Source organism: Sparus aurata, chromosome 22 (assembly GCF_900880675.1).
Source record: "Sparus aurata chromosome 22, fSpaAur1.1, whole genome shotgun sequence".
Taxonomy (NCBI): domain Eukaryota; kingdom Metazoa; phylum Chordata; class Actinopteri; order Spariformes; family Sparidae; genus Sparus; species Sparus aurata.
In genome coordinates, this window is record NC_044208.1 from 16,526,826 (window position 1) to 16,540,196 (window position 13,371).

At 43.9% G+C, this 13,371-nt stretch overlaps 1 protein-coding gene across 3 annotated transcripts; it reads right to left on the bottom strand.

Moving 5' to 3' along the window:
• Positions 1 to 3,970: 3,970 nt before the first annotated feature.
• On the bottom strand, positions 3,971 to 13,272 carry matn3a (matrilin 3a). Of its 3 annotated transcripts, XM_030404468.1 has the most exons (7): positions 13,015 to 13,269; positions 10,794 to 11,300; positions 9,136 to 9,711; positions 5,319 to 5,444; positions 4,943 to 5,041; positions 4,702 to 4,771; positions 3,971 to 4,600 (listed from the first exon to the last, which is right to left on the bottom strand). In XM_030404468.1, exons 1-6 carry the CDS (start codon positions 13,178 to 13,180, stop codon positions 4,716 to 4,718), a joined length of 1,530 nt encoding a protein of 509 aa, XP_030260328.1. In that variant the 5' UTR covers positions 13,181 to 13,269; the 3' UTR covers positions 3,971 to 4,600; positions 4,702 to 4,715. The 3 variants fall into 3 exon arrangements, with proteins under 3 accessions (XP_030260328.1, XP_030260330.1, XP_030260329.1); XM_030404470.1 differs by lacking the exon at positions 9,136 to 9,711 and having other exon boundaries at positions 13,015 to 13,272; XM_030404469.1 differs by lacking the exon at positions 10,794 to 11,300 and having other exon boundaries at positions 13,015 to 13,253.
• Positions 13,273 to 13,371: the final 99 nt, after the last annotated feature.

A 13,371-nucleotide genomic window follows, 5' to 3' on the forward strand; every position in this document is an offset into this window, starting at 1 on the left:
ACCAAACCATGTGTATATGTGATTCCTGATGTCTAAAATGAATGTGTTTTGTAACAGCAGGGGGCAGACTTGACTCAAATCTCACTCAAACAAGGCAGCAAAATAAAATTAAATAAAATAAAGAAGAAATTTCAGTCAGTGGCTTACTATTTCTACCAGTATTATCTGAATAATGCAGCAATGGAGGTGTTTTTCATTTTAAAGCCAGGAATGTGACTCTGTATCTGTTGCACCGGTCTCCAATGTGGACACTTGCTGCAGTAAATACAAAACAAGTAGGCAACCCATAAGCAAACTGGTGTTAAATTCTCAGACGATCACCGGGTGAAGAAGTCAACTGTCCTGGTGAAAAATGACACCTTAAGGAAGTGTAGGTCACCCATGAGGCATGCACTTCCCTTTAGCGGCCCATTTATCTCCACACTGTGTGGACGAGTTGAAACAGATCAAACGGAGACCAGTTTGACCCAGTGGAAGAAGATGTAGTCCACCGGTTGTTGACACTGCTGAGAAAATGGCAAAAACATACAAACTGAGGATGGCTGGAGGCTATACATCACATGATTTAAGGTGTTTTCTGCAACCCAAAACATTTAGGAAGTCACAAACTACGGCCAAATCTCAAGAGTCATTCAATAAGAAGACTCTAGGGATTTTCATGAATTCCATTAATACAAAATGAGCAGATTCCACTGTGTTAAGAGATCAGGTTTGTTTATTCGAGGCCACTTAAAACTCCTCGTAGCTATGGAAAGTCTCAAAAGGAATCTGTGCACCTGATGCAAATACTGTTATGTACACCAATCCCGGGGAGTTGGCACTACCTCTTGAGCCCCTAAATGTTGCCGTTTGCTGAGAGAATTAACACAAAGTATCAAAGTCCACTTTGGTCTGGCAGAACCAGAATAGACATCCATCACACACGTTCATCCAGGACAGGGGTCCTATTTGCTGACGGACGCACAGCAACAGCACCCAGTTCAACTTTCACTGCCGTCATAATGTCTCAAAGCTACAAGTCAATATTATATTTTATAAAGCCAAAAATCACAAGCCACATTGTCTCAATGGTCATTTTTTTCACTTAAACCACAAACTGTTGCAAGCAACGATGGAATGAATCTAAATCCGTTCACTCAAGTAAAATTTTAAAGGTACTTTGCTTGAGTATTTCAATTTTATGCTGCTTTATACTTCCACCGCACTACAATTTGGAGGAAAACACTGTAGTTTTCACTCCACTGCATTTATTTGATGACACTAGCAGCTAGTTATTTGGCAGATTGCAGGATGCACAGTGTTTACCAGACGTCGAACTTTCAATCTGAGGATGCCCGCCACATCATCATCACCATCTCGTTCCCTCCAGCGCAAATTATTAAAAAAGCATTACGTGTCTATCTATTCATGTTCTATGTCTGTGTAGCATGAATGAGCTTGCAAAGCTCTTATGTAGTTATGCAACCATGTGTTGTGTAATGACAAATACATGAGAAAATAACCTAATTTACTTCGCTTGCTGAGAGTAAGACGCAAAAGGACACATGTAGGCTTTCAACAGAAACAAGATATAACTTAATAATTAGTGAGCTTTAACACTTTTTATTGTAGGACAGAGTCAGGCTAGCTGTTTCCCCTTTTCCAGTCTTAATGCTGGGCTAAGCTAACAAGCTACCAGCCTTTGCTTCACATTTGCTGTTAGCATAAAAGAGCGTCAACCTACAAATAGACAGGACAACAAAAACAACGTGTGAAGCGACAAATTCTCATACGATCCCGTACTTTAAACCTCCTCAATTTATTCATCGGCTTGAAGACATTAGGCTTTAGACATTAGTGAGGATGGCTGAAATGTTCATCACTTAAAAACTTCTGAAATTTGCCTTTAATGACGCTTACAAAAACACAATTATCAAAGCACCAGAGGACTGTTAACCTGTCTTGAGATACTATCGGACATTCAGCTCTGAAACCTTCTGAGCAGGGATGTCTCGCACTGAACTTTATATGTCTTTCCCACTTCTCAGAGGTGTGTGAGACCCATTCATCTTCTTCCCCTGAAACACCAGTGGGCTCACCTCTCTGACCGCCCTGTGTGTGTGTTAACCATGAAGGCCTGGGCAATTGCAAACAAACATAAAACAGCTGTCTGGTTGGAGGAAGGAGGGAGAGGATCCAAACCAGACTGGAGGTAAACGTTGGCATGTTGACTCTCTTCCTCACACAGAAGCAGCAGACAGAGGCGCTCTGTTGTCGCGGCTGTTTCAGGCAAACAGGCCAACTCATTCCGGAGGTCACACGATGAACCCTGTTATGTTTTCTTGGCGATGCTGAAGATGTGAAAAAGACACGATGGCGATAGCGCGGCGAAAAGCAGATTGTGGTGTGGGAGAGGTGTTAGAATGCTTTTATTTTGCGTGTTTAGTGTCTGAATATGTGTGAGGGATGAGGAAGTGATTGTCCCCTGACCTCAGGTATCACAACAGTTTGACTGCCAAAGTAAATTATCACACATTGTTAATACAAATGTCAGAGCTCACCCATCGTGTTTACCTTTCTATATTGACACAGAAATTGCACTTACAGTTATATAAGGGAGGTGGATATAATGCCGTCTTTGTATCCACTGACACATTTTAGTGCGATATGTCAAATCTTCGGAATAACCACTGAAACAACGTCTTCATTGAGGGGCCAGCTAATGTACAAATGTGGGATTTGCGATAACAATATTTTATTGAAAGGGAATTTGACTTGAAAGATCAGAACTCATCATACACATGTTAGTATTTAATGTACTCACAGGATAAATTGATTAAAGATGCTGCAAGGTGTTAAACTAATTATGAAACAGCCTCAATTTAAACTGTTGCCTCTGACCTACATAGGCAAATGAGACCATCAGCGAGAAGATGACCTATTATACTGATCATTTTGTTTTTGGCATTATATTTTGTGGTTTTGGTTTGGGGTACACCACCATTTTTGTTACGAGGGGCCTCCAAAATCAGCAAAATATCAAATTTTCTTGCTGTAGCTTTAAAGTTGTAATCTTTTCCCCTCATTTCATGAAACTAAATCCCATGGTGTGATATAGGTCATGCTTTTAAAGCAAATAGTCACACTGTGTATGAATCTGTCATTGCCGCTATATGGGAGTTTACACTGTTGGTGGTGGACTCCCCCATTTCCATGTTAGTTTCAAATTGCTTTGCATGATAGATTTAATGGCATAATGCAGCGATGTAATTCAGAATTACTTTGTTAAATGTACAATTATCATCATCATCATCATCATCATTATTATTATTGTTGTTGCTGCTGTTGCACTACTTATGTCAGTTATATACTGTATCCTGTTTATTCATATTTACACATACTTTATATATTTATATATAAATATATTGTATTTCAATACTATGTATGTATAAATTACTATTACACATTTTATTAGAGCTATACTGTATATACTACATATTATTTCACATATATTTATATATCATATTTTTATCATGTTATATAGCGTATATGTTTCCTTAAAGACAATGTACATAAAAGATATCCTTCATCTTAATTCTATTCCTTTTTTGCTCTTAGTGTATTATGACACACCATGTGTGTATTACACAACTACTGCTACATTCATCTTGGGCAATTGTCCGCCCTGGTCCTGTCTGTATGTGAATTAGTGAAATAGTCAATAGTGTATATAGTCTTTATTATTATTTCGACTTGTTTCTATTGTTCCATTTTCCACTCACAGTGAAAATGCCCCTGTGAGATATCAATAACATCTTATCATATTTTATATTATTTTTTATTATTACCAGTATTAGATGGGATTAATAGAATTTCATCTTCGTGATATCGTCTCAGTTTAGCGTCACATGACATGACTGCACTAGACAGTTTGGTTTTTAAACGCATGGAGAACTTCAGAAAGATAAGAAAAAGACACAGAACGGACAACAATTTCCTTTTTGTCCTTTATTATCATTTCATTTTCCAGTTTGCTTTGCTACATTTATAAATCTTGTATGTCATCTCATAACAATCACAGACACAGAAGATGAACATTTATCATCCATGAAACATCATACAACTTGTAACAACCAACTAACACTTTATGATGGTTTACTTATATATAACAAAAAAAGCAAAAATATCTAATATTTTAATGGTTGAATGCTTCAAAGCATAAAATATTTTTTTTATTCAAATCTGTTATTTAGTAAATCCAATAAAAACCTCTATATACAATATGCAACTTTGTACAAACAGGATAAATGACACAAATAATACAGTACAGAAGAAACACTGAAATAATACTTGATAATCTTTGTTTATCACATGTCACACTATGTTGGTGTGAGATAATAGTGTGAGTAGCTTTTACAACAGTTTCAAAACGCTGCAGCTAATATTCATAGAAATCCCAGCTCAAACGTAGATATCGCGACTCAATGGTCCAAAAACAGACTGAAACTTGCGGAAAATGAGTTGGTGAATCACAGCTTCACTCCATGTGTGGTTGAAATCCACGCAGCAGCTAGGGTGGGTGGATGACAGGAAGCACATGTCCGAACCAAGTGAGCTGTCTCTGCGAAAAGTAAATAAACAAAAGGTCAAACTGTGTGGTGGGTGGGAGACTACAAATCACCCTGGGAAAAGAAAAGAAGGAAAAAAGCTGTCAACGCCTACCACTGTGTCGAGCTTCAGGCCCGGCCCACCATGTTCTCCAGACGCTCTATTCTCCCGGACACATCAGCTAGTGGGGCCAGTCAAGGAAACTCAAGGAAGCAGAATGACAAATCAAACACACAAGACACGCTTTTAAATCACACGCCAGCAGGTTGAAATAAGCAGCTTTGGCCACAGTGAAACGTGCTGCGGGGAATGTTTATAATAAAATCTTCCATCTGAAACAACAGGAAAAGGATATTCTTGGCTGTAAGCTGCTGAATGGCGGCCTGCGTCTGCTTCTGGAAAACCAGTCTGGCTTCACATTTACACGGATCCTCCACCACCTCCACCCTCACCTCTTTGCCGGGAGAGAGCAAATTTCACATCAGCATGTGGAGAGTGAAGAAGCACACAAAAAACATGGCCACTCTACCTCTTACAACTAGGCTGCTGAATCTCAAACAAATAAATGCGCATCTAAAGATAAACACTTTTTACAATAACCTACATTACTATTTTGCCACAATATGTGACCTAATTCTATAATATTACCAGATAAATGTCCAACAAATGCATCAATGTCACAACAAAAAAAAGTCGCATTTGCTGGAGGAATCCATGCATGTTGTTCTTACCTTTAGGAGAACATGTTTTCTTGTCCGCATTCAAGGTATAACCATTGCGGCACTTGCAGTAATAGGAGGCATTGCTGTTGACACAGATGTGTTCGCACTCATGTCCAATGGCACAGGGGTCCAGACCTAGAACAAGCAGGCATTAAGGGATGGTGCTGTCAAGGTGGCAGCGTGGATACGGGTTCATGTGCTGGCATAGGGTAGATCGTGTTAGGTAAGGAAGCGCTCTGCAGGTTGCAAAAATGATCAGAATCTCTCTTTCAAATGGAGGATGTATGCTGACAACAAGAAGCACAACATATTATTTTATATACAACAAATTCGCTTCAATTTGTGATTCAATAAAATGACATTTGCAAGCTTTATCGCAGGTGTTTCTACTTGACCACGTCACTTGTGGTGGAAAACGCGGTCCAATCTTACGCCTTCAGCACATCTCGGCCAAGGTCATTTGCCATCTGCTTAGGTTCACTGTGTGTTGAACAACACAGGTTAAAATCAGAACCCTAAAGTACAACAGTAACAGCACATTAGCTATGTGGATAGGGGATTTCATAAGTAATCGGAGGACAAGACAAACAGACACGTACAAGTTCACAGCAGAACCTCATTTGTCCAAATTTTTGATCAACAACTGGCTTCAGGTCGTTTAAGTGTTCACAAATTTCACGAGCAGCAAAGGGTGCTTTTTGGGGATTCATGTCCATATTTAAAGATTGAATGTGTAGGATTTAGGGGGAATATCTGTCAATTGCCCAATCGCAATACACCGCTTGCCCCTCCCATGGCTACATGGCCTTCCAAACAGAGGATTCTCAGCAGCACTCTTCATGAGAGCTCTCTGTCTGAATTAAAGTCCTTTTCTTTATAACCAGCATAAAACAATCGACTTTGTGGTCGTGTCATCTGACCTCCGGCCGTATGTCTTGGACACTCGGGTGAAGAGAGGGGCTGAGCTGTCAACTGATCACCACCTGGTGGTGAGTTGGATCCGCTGGCGGGGGAGGAAGCTGGACAGACCTGGCAGACCCAAACGTATCGTGAGGGTCTGCTGGGAACGTCTGGCAGAACCCTCTGCCAGGGAGATCTTTAACTCCCACCTCCGGGAGAGCTTTGACCAGATCCCGAGGGAGGCTGGGGACATTGAGTCCGAATGGACCATGTTCTCCACCTCCATTGTTGACGCGGCTGTCCGGAGCTGTGGCCGTAAGGTCTCCGGTGCCTGTCGCGGCGGCAATCCCCGAACCCGGTGGTGGACCCCGGAAGTAAGGGTTGCTGTCAAGCTGAAGAAGGAGTCCTACCGGGCCTGGCTGGCCCGGGGGACTCCTGAGGCAGCTGACGGGTACCGGCAGGCCAAGCGTGCGGCAGCACGGGCAGTCTCGGAAGCAAAAACTCGGGTCTGGGAAGAGTTCGGGGAGGCCATGGAGGAGGACTACCGGTCGGCCTCGAAGAAATTCTGGCAAACCATCCGGCGCCTCAGGAGGGGGAAGCAGTCCTCAGCCAACACTGTTTACAGTGGAGGTGGGGAGCTGTTGACCTCGACTGGGGACATCGTCGGGCGGTGGAAGGAATACTTCGAGGATCTCCTCAATCCCGCTGACACGCCTTCCATAGAGGAAGCAGAGGCTGGGGACTCAGAGGTTGACCCATCCATCACCCAAGCCGAAGTCACTGAGGTAGTCCGTAAGCTCCTCAGTGGCAAAGCACCGGGGGTGGATGAGATCCGCCCTGAGTACCTCAAGTCTCTGGATGTTGTGGGGCTGTCTTGGCTGACACGTCTCTGCAGCATCGCGTGGCAGTCGGGGACAGTGCCTCTGGACTGGCAGACCGGGGTGGTGGTCCCCCTATTTAAAAAGGGGGACCGGAGGGTGTGTTCCAACTATCGGGGGATCACACTCCTCAGCCTCCCCGGGAAAGTCTATTCCAGGGTACTGGAGAGGAGAATTCGGCCGATAGTCGAACCTCGGATCCAGGAGGAACAATGCGGTTTTCGTCCTGGCCGACGAACACTGGACCAGCTCTATACCCTCCGCAGGGTGCTCGAGGGTTCATGGGAGTTTGCCCAACCAGTCCACATGTGTTTTGTGGACTTGGAGAAGGCATTCGACCGTGTCCCTCGTGACATATTGTGGGGGGTGCTCCGGGAGTACGGGGTCGGGGGCCCTCTGTTAAGGGCCGTACGGTCCCTGTACTGCCGGAGCAGGAGCTTGGTTCGCATTGCCGGCAGTAAGTCAGACCTGTTCCCAGTACATGTTGGACTCCGGCAGGGCTGCCCTTTGTCACCGGTTCTGTTCATTACTTTTATGGACAGAATTTCTAGGCGCAGCCACGGGCCGGAGGGGATCTGGTTCGGGAGCCAATGGATCTCATCTCTGCTTTTCGCGGATGATGTGGTCTTGTTGGCTCCTTCGAGCCGGGACCTCCAGCATGTCCTGGGGCGGTTTGCAGCCGAGTGCGAAGCGGCTGGGATGAGAATCAGCACCTCCAAATCCGAGGCCATGGTTCTCGACCGGAAAAAGGTGGCCTGCTCCCTCCAGGTGGGAGGAGAGTTCCTGCCTCAAGTGGAGGAGTTTAAGTATCTTGGGGTCTTGTTCACGAGTGAGGGAAGGATGGAGCGTGAGATTGACAGACGGATCGGTGCAGCGGCCGCAGTAATGCGGTCTTTGTATCGGTCCGTCGTGGTGAAGAGAGAGCTGAGCCGAAAGGCGAAGCTCTCGATTTACCAGTCAATCTACGTTCCGACCCTCACCTATGGCCATGAACTTTGGGTCACGACCGAAAGAATAAGATCCCGGATACAAGCGGCCGAAATGAGTTTGCTCCGCAGGGTGGCAGGGCGCTCCCTTAGAGATAGGGTGAAGAGCTCTGTCACCCGGGAGGAGCTCAGAGTAGAGCCGCTGCTCCTCCACATCGAGAGGAGCCAGCTGAGGTGGCTCGGGCATCTGTTTCGGATGCCCCCGGGACGCCTCCCTCGGGAGGTGTTCCTGGCATGTCCCTCCGGGAGGAGACCCCGAGGAAGACCCAGGACACGCTGGTGTGACTATGTCGCCCAGCTGGCCTGGGAACGCCTTGGGGTCCTCCCGGAAGAGCTGGAGGCAGTATCCGGGGAGAGGGAAGTCTGGGTGTCCCTGCTCAGGCAGCTGCCCCCGCGACCCGGCCCCGGATAAGCGGATGAAAATGGATGGATGGATGGATAAAACAATCGCTACTAGTTTACATACACGCTGGTGTGGGCAACTGATGATGCATGAGGGTCCTGAGGAGTTGTCCCATCTAACAGGGGGAGATTTCAACACTACCCCTTGTGCAGTAGCATTGTTCTAAGGGGCAACGGGGCACTTGAAAAATTGGAAATGGGATTGAGTGTAAATCGTTCACACTGGCCCTTCAGTTTCCACATTAATTTGCAAAAGTGAAGTTCTGCTGTGTATTTCAGTCACTTCAAATCAAAGGGATACATTCAAAGCAATCACCATAACGACGCGATGTTTGCAAAAACAAATGAGTAATGATCACGATACGCATTTTTGCTTTACAAAAGGAAGCTGAAAGTTTAGGGCTGCATTGCCCCAAGACTTTACAGTGTTTTTACTTTGCAGCTGCAAGCAGGTTCTAGTGCCGACATCTGCAGTCCATGTGGGGGTTGAGAGCATCTGTTATTTTTTCTCATGGTGTCAGAGTTTATAATTCACTAATAACACAGTAAATGATCCACAATCTGCAACAAAACCCCCTGTAGACTGTAGGTGCCCCTTACTGAGGAACTAGAACCAGGATTAATGGTGGGAAAAACCTCTCACAGGTCGCTTTGTCCTACCGCACAGGGTCTCCCTGAACTTGGAGGTGAGCTTCTCGATAACGCCATACGTCTCCACATAGAAGACGTGGTCGTCCAGAGGGATGCTGGCCATCAGCTGCAGGGAGCGCATGTCAGCACGATCCACTCCGACAGCGTAGATCTCAATGCCTGAGGCCCGAGCTGCAGCAGACACTTCCTCCACCTGGTCTTGAGGTCTCCCGTCTGTGACAATGATGGCCACCTTGGAGATGTTCCTGGAGCGAGGCCGGGCTCCCGACTGCTCGGTGAAGGCTTCATTCACTGCGGTTTTGATGGCAAGGCCAGTCATGGTGCCGGCTGCCAAGGGCTCGATGCGGGTGATGGCTTTCTTCATGTCGGGTTTGTTGAAGTGGTCTTTGAGCAGGAACTCGATCTTGACTGTGCTGGCGTAGTTGACCACAGCCACTCTGGTGGCGTCCGTGCCCACGTCCAATGTGTCGACCATGTCAGCCAGGAATATTTTCACCTTCTCAAACTCACCGGGACGCACGCTGCGAGAGCTGTCAATGATGAAGACGAGGTCGAGAGGACGGCTCCTGCACTGAGAGTCTGTCTCTGGTGATCAACCAAACCATGGCAGGGTTAAGTCCATTCAACATTTAAGAAAAACATTTCATTACTTAGAGAAACAGTCAAGTTTGTTGGTGCGAGTTAACAATCAGGGACAAAACACAGGGCACTTTGGGATGCACAATACACCTTACCATCGTAACAAAAGGAAGCTGTTGTGCATCACTGCAGGGGTGAAATGATATAGTATGCCAATATTCATACTGTATCATTTCAGTGTTTCAACTGTACATCAGAGACGTATCACAGGACATATCCTTTTATCTCATTACCCTGAATGAAAAGGATGCTTGAAGCGCACACATATAAAGTGACTTCACACCTAAACACGGAGACAGTGGGAGCCCTGCCTGTCCAATCAATCACATACACGTATACGAAAACACATTTCTGCAGGTCTCATTGTGCTTCTCCTCATATTTCAAACTTTAAATGCACATCTAGGCTTATCTCTCCAGACATCTTAAATTATTGTCCATATCTCCCATTTCTTCGTTAATTCAAATAGGATGAAACAACATGAAACAGGATGCCAGGACAGGCTGCTTCTCCTGCCACTAAAATGTATCTCCATTAAAAATGAGAAGACATTACTTTTGAATAAAATTACATCTGCTTTAAAGGAACAGGTGGATGGTTTGGGAGCTGTGCTTATTCGCTCTTTTGCAGGGAGTTAGATCAACAAAGACATAGCACTTTTCTGTCTGTATAGTAAGTATCAAGCTTAAGCCAGTAGATGCTAGTTTAGCTTAGCTTTGCATAAAGACTGAAATCAGAGGAAACCTCTATCCCCATCACCTGGATTTTACCTCTGGACAGAGCCAGACTAAATGTTCCTCCCCCTGTTCCAAGTCTTTATGCTATGCTAAGCTAGCTGTGAGCTTGCTGTAGCTGTATACTTAATGGACAGATAAGAGAGTGGTATCAATTTTCTCATCTCACTCACATTTACTCCTAATTAAAATGATCTACGCTTGCACATTCATCTGACTTCAACAGATCTGACCTGGAAAGCACTGAGGAGCACTGTTTGGGCTGGAAAGCAAACCTTACTGGTAATATTCTACCTGTCTCCACAGGACTGATGGTGGTGATGAAGCCGCTTTGGGTACTGACCGGTAGCGTCACAGCAGCGGTAGTCTCCACTGGCGCCACAGTGGTCACCACCAGTGGCGTGATGGTTGTCATTGGCACCACGGTAGTTGCTGGCAGCGTTGGCAGCACTGTTGGCTCTGGTAGAGCTGGAAGGGTAGGGAGGTGTAGCACAGGGGTTGGTGGCACTGTTGGGTATGACTTTGCTGGGCATGGACCTTTCAGTTTGTAAGGGAATGGGCCTTTGAATCTTTGTTGAGGATGGTGAGCTACTGGTGGGGACAGACCTTTGTACATGTGGTGCATATGCGGTGCCACTGGCCCTTTGAATCTGTGGTGATAGGGCGGCATGGGGACTGAGGGTCTGTGGTAAGTCACCGGAGGAGATAGAGGAACAGGTCGATACACTACCGGTGGAGGGATCCTTGGTGGCTGGTAGTGGTAGTGATACCCTCCTCTATACGTGTAATCACTTCTGTGAACTACAGGGCCACCAGAAAGGAGAAGTGATAGAGAACATTAGTGGGTAGAAAGTAGGTAAACAGGAAAGTTGTGTAAGTTGACATTGTGGTGACAACAGACAAATTATTAGTGGAAGCATGAGTGTTCAGTGTTCATGAGTTCAGCCACCTCTGTTGTTTGCAACAAGCTGGGACTATTCTGTATAGTGCTTGTCAAACATCCAGTGAGAATTTCAGATTCCATGCATGTTGTGTTTGAGAAAAGTCTAAAATCCTGATGTTATATTTTCGGCTCAGCTGCATCATTGAAAGATAAAACTCTCGTCTTAATTATGTATCTATTTTTGACTCTCTAAAGTAAAAAAACACGTGATATGCAAGAATAAATGACTGACATTATCAAACGATGTTCATTATTTTTGTGTAAACAAATCGTGACTGGTAGCTAGAAAGCAGTGATGGCATGTCACATTTTTGCACACTGTCAGCTTTACTTTGGCACTTCTGTTTTATGCATTCATGCTTCTTTTTCACTACATTTTAAGAAATATTGAACTTTTTACTCCACTATATTGATTATAGTTACTAGTAACTTTAAAAAACAGCATTTTACACACAAATCCACTGATGAGCTTGAAGTTAAAGTGAGCTGCACATGACTGACAACTAAAGTAATGCAAATACTGCAAAAAAAACCAAAACAAACCCAAAAACTAATAATCTAAATAATAATACAATTCTTATAAAATCTATTTTTCTGAATGTGCTCATTTATACATGTATCAAACACTGTTACTCAGTTTGGAGGAAGTATTACGATTTTGTGCTGAAGTACAAGTACGAGTGCAGTCATATAAAAAATACTTACTTTTATGTAAACAATTCATTACTGAACAGTCAAAACATCTACTGTGACTTTACTTCAGCACTCTTGTGTTTGGCATTTATGTTTATATTTCACTACATTTGAGAGAGGAAGACTGCACTCTTTACTCCACTACACTGATTATAGTAACTTGTTAAAATAAATAACAGTATTTTAAGCACAAAAAATGATACAAGGTTTGGATATCAATTCAAACTGTACTCTGTATTCAGTTATTATTTTAAAAGTAACTGAGTAGTTTACATGATGTAATGCATAATAATGAGTGTAAGTTCCCTCCAAAAATGACCTGATTAAAGTAATTTGAGTAGATGTAATTAATTACTTCCATCCCTGATATTTACTGCCAGAAAATGCACATTTAATATAAGATACTTCAGGACTTTTACTAAAGTGCTATTTATTTGGGAGACCTTTACTTTTAACAAAAACATATTTAAACTCAATATCTTTACTTTTAAGTAAAAGTAAGTACTCTATAAGTTAGTAAGGCACTCTCTAAGCTATTTAATAAGAATATCATATGTTGTTCTTAAATGGAAAATGATAATGATTTGAGTAACTAGCTGTCAAAATAAAATAAGAAGGGTTAAAAGTAGAATACATTGCTCACTGAGATGACGTTACATAGAGTTATTAAGTAAATTAGAAGTACATCAAAGCTGTACTTAATTGAATGAATGTAATTTAGCACTTTCCATCACTGTTAGATTTATTGTTTTACATTTTACATTGTTGTATTGCTACTTTTACCCAGCCAAAAGGAAATCTACTTGTTCCACCACTGGTATGATTTACTTTTTGTCAGAAAAAGTTAAGTATTCTGGACAGAGTTTCAGTGACACTTACTTGCTGGATTCAGGGTCCTGAATGGTGGTCGGCCATTATTTCTGCTCTGTGCGTAGCTCTGTGCGGCTATGAGCTGAGCGTCCCCCGCACTGAGGTGGTATGTGGCCAGCACGTCGGCCAGCAGCAGTGAGGTGCAGCACAGCAGGCTCCAGAGCACACACTTCATGGTTTCTGCCTGCACAGGGTCCTCTGGTGGTCTGTCTAGGGCCTGCTCTCTGTGTCTGAGGGTCCAGCTCTGACCGCCTCCACATATGAGGGGCCTCTCAGGCCAACACGTCAAACCGGCTGCCCAATCCAAAGATGGGACACGACCTCCAGGACACGGTTAATGACGGTATGGAGGACGGTATAGAAATT

What these genes read in the sequence shown, in the direction of transcription:
- matn3a (XM_030404468.1), bottom strand. Translation starts at nt 13,180, where the DNA reads ATGAAGTGTGTGCTCTGGAGCCTGCTGTGCTGCACCTCACTGCTGCTG. An exon ending in CAGGACCCTGAATCCAGCAA is followed by an intron (nt 11,301 to 13,014) that starts GTAAGTGTCACT and finishes GTGGCCCTGTAG; the next exon opens with TTCACAGAAGTGATTACACG. An exon ending in TCAGCAGCTTACAGCCAAGA is followed by an intron (nt 4,772 to 4,942) that starts ATATCCTTTTCC and finishes GACTGGCCCCAC; the next exon opens with TAGCTGATGTGTCCGGGAGA.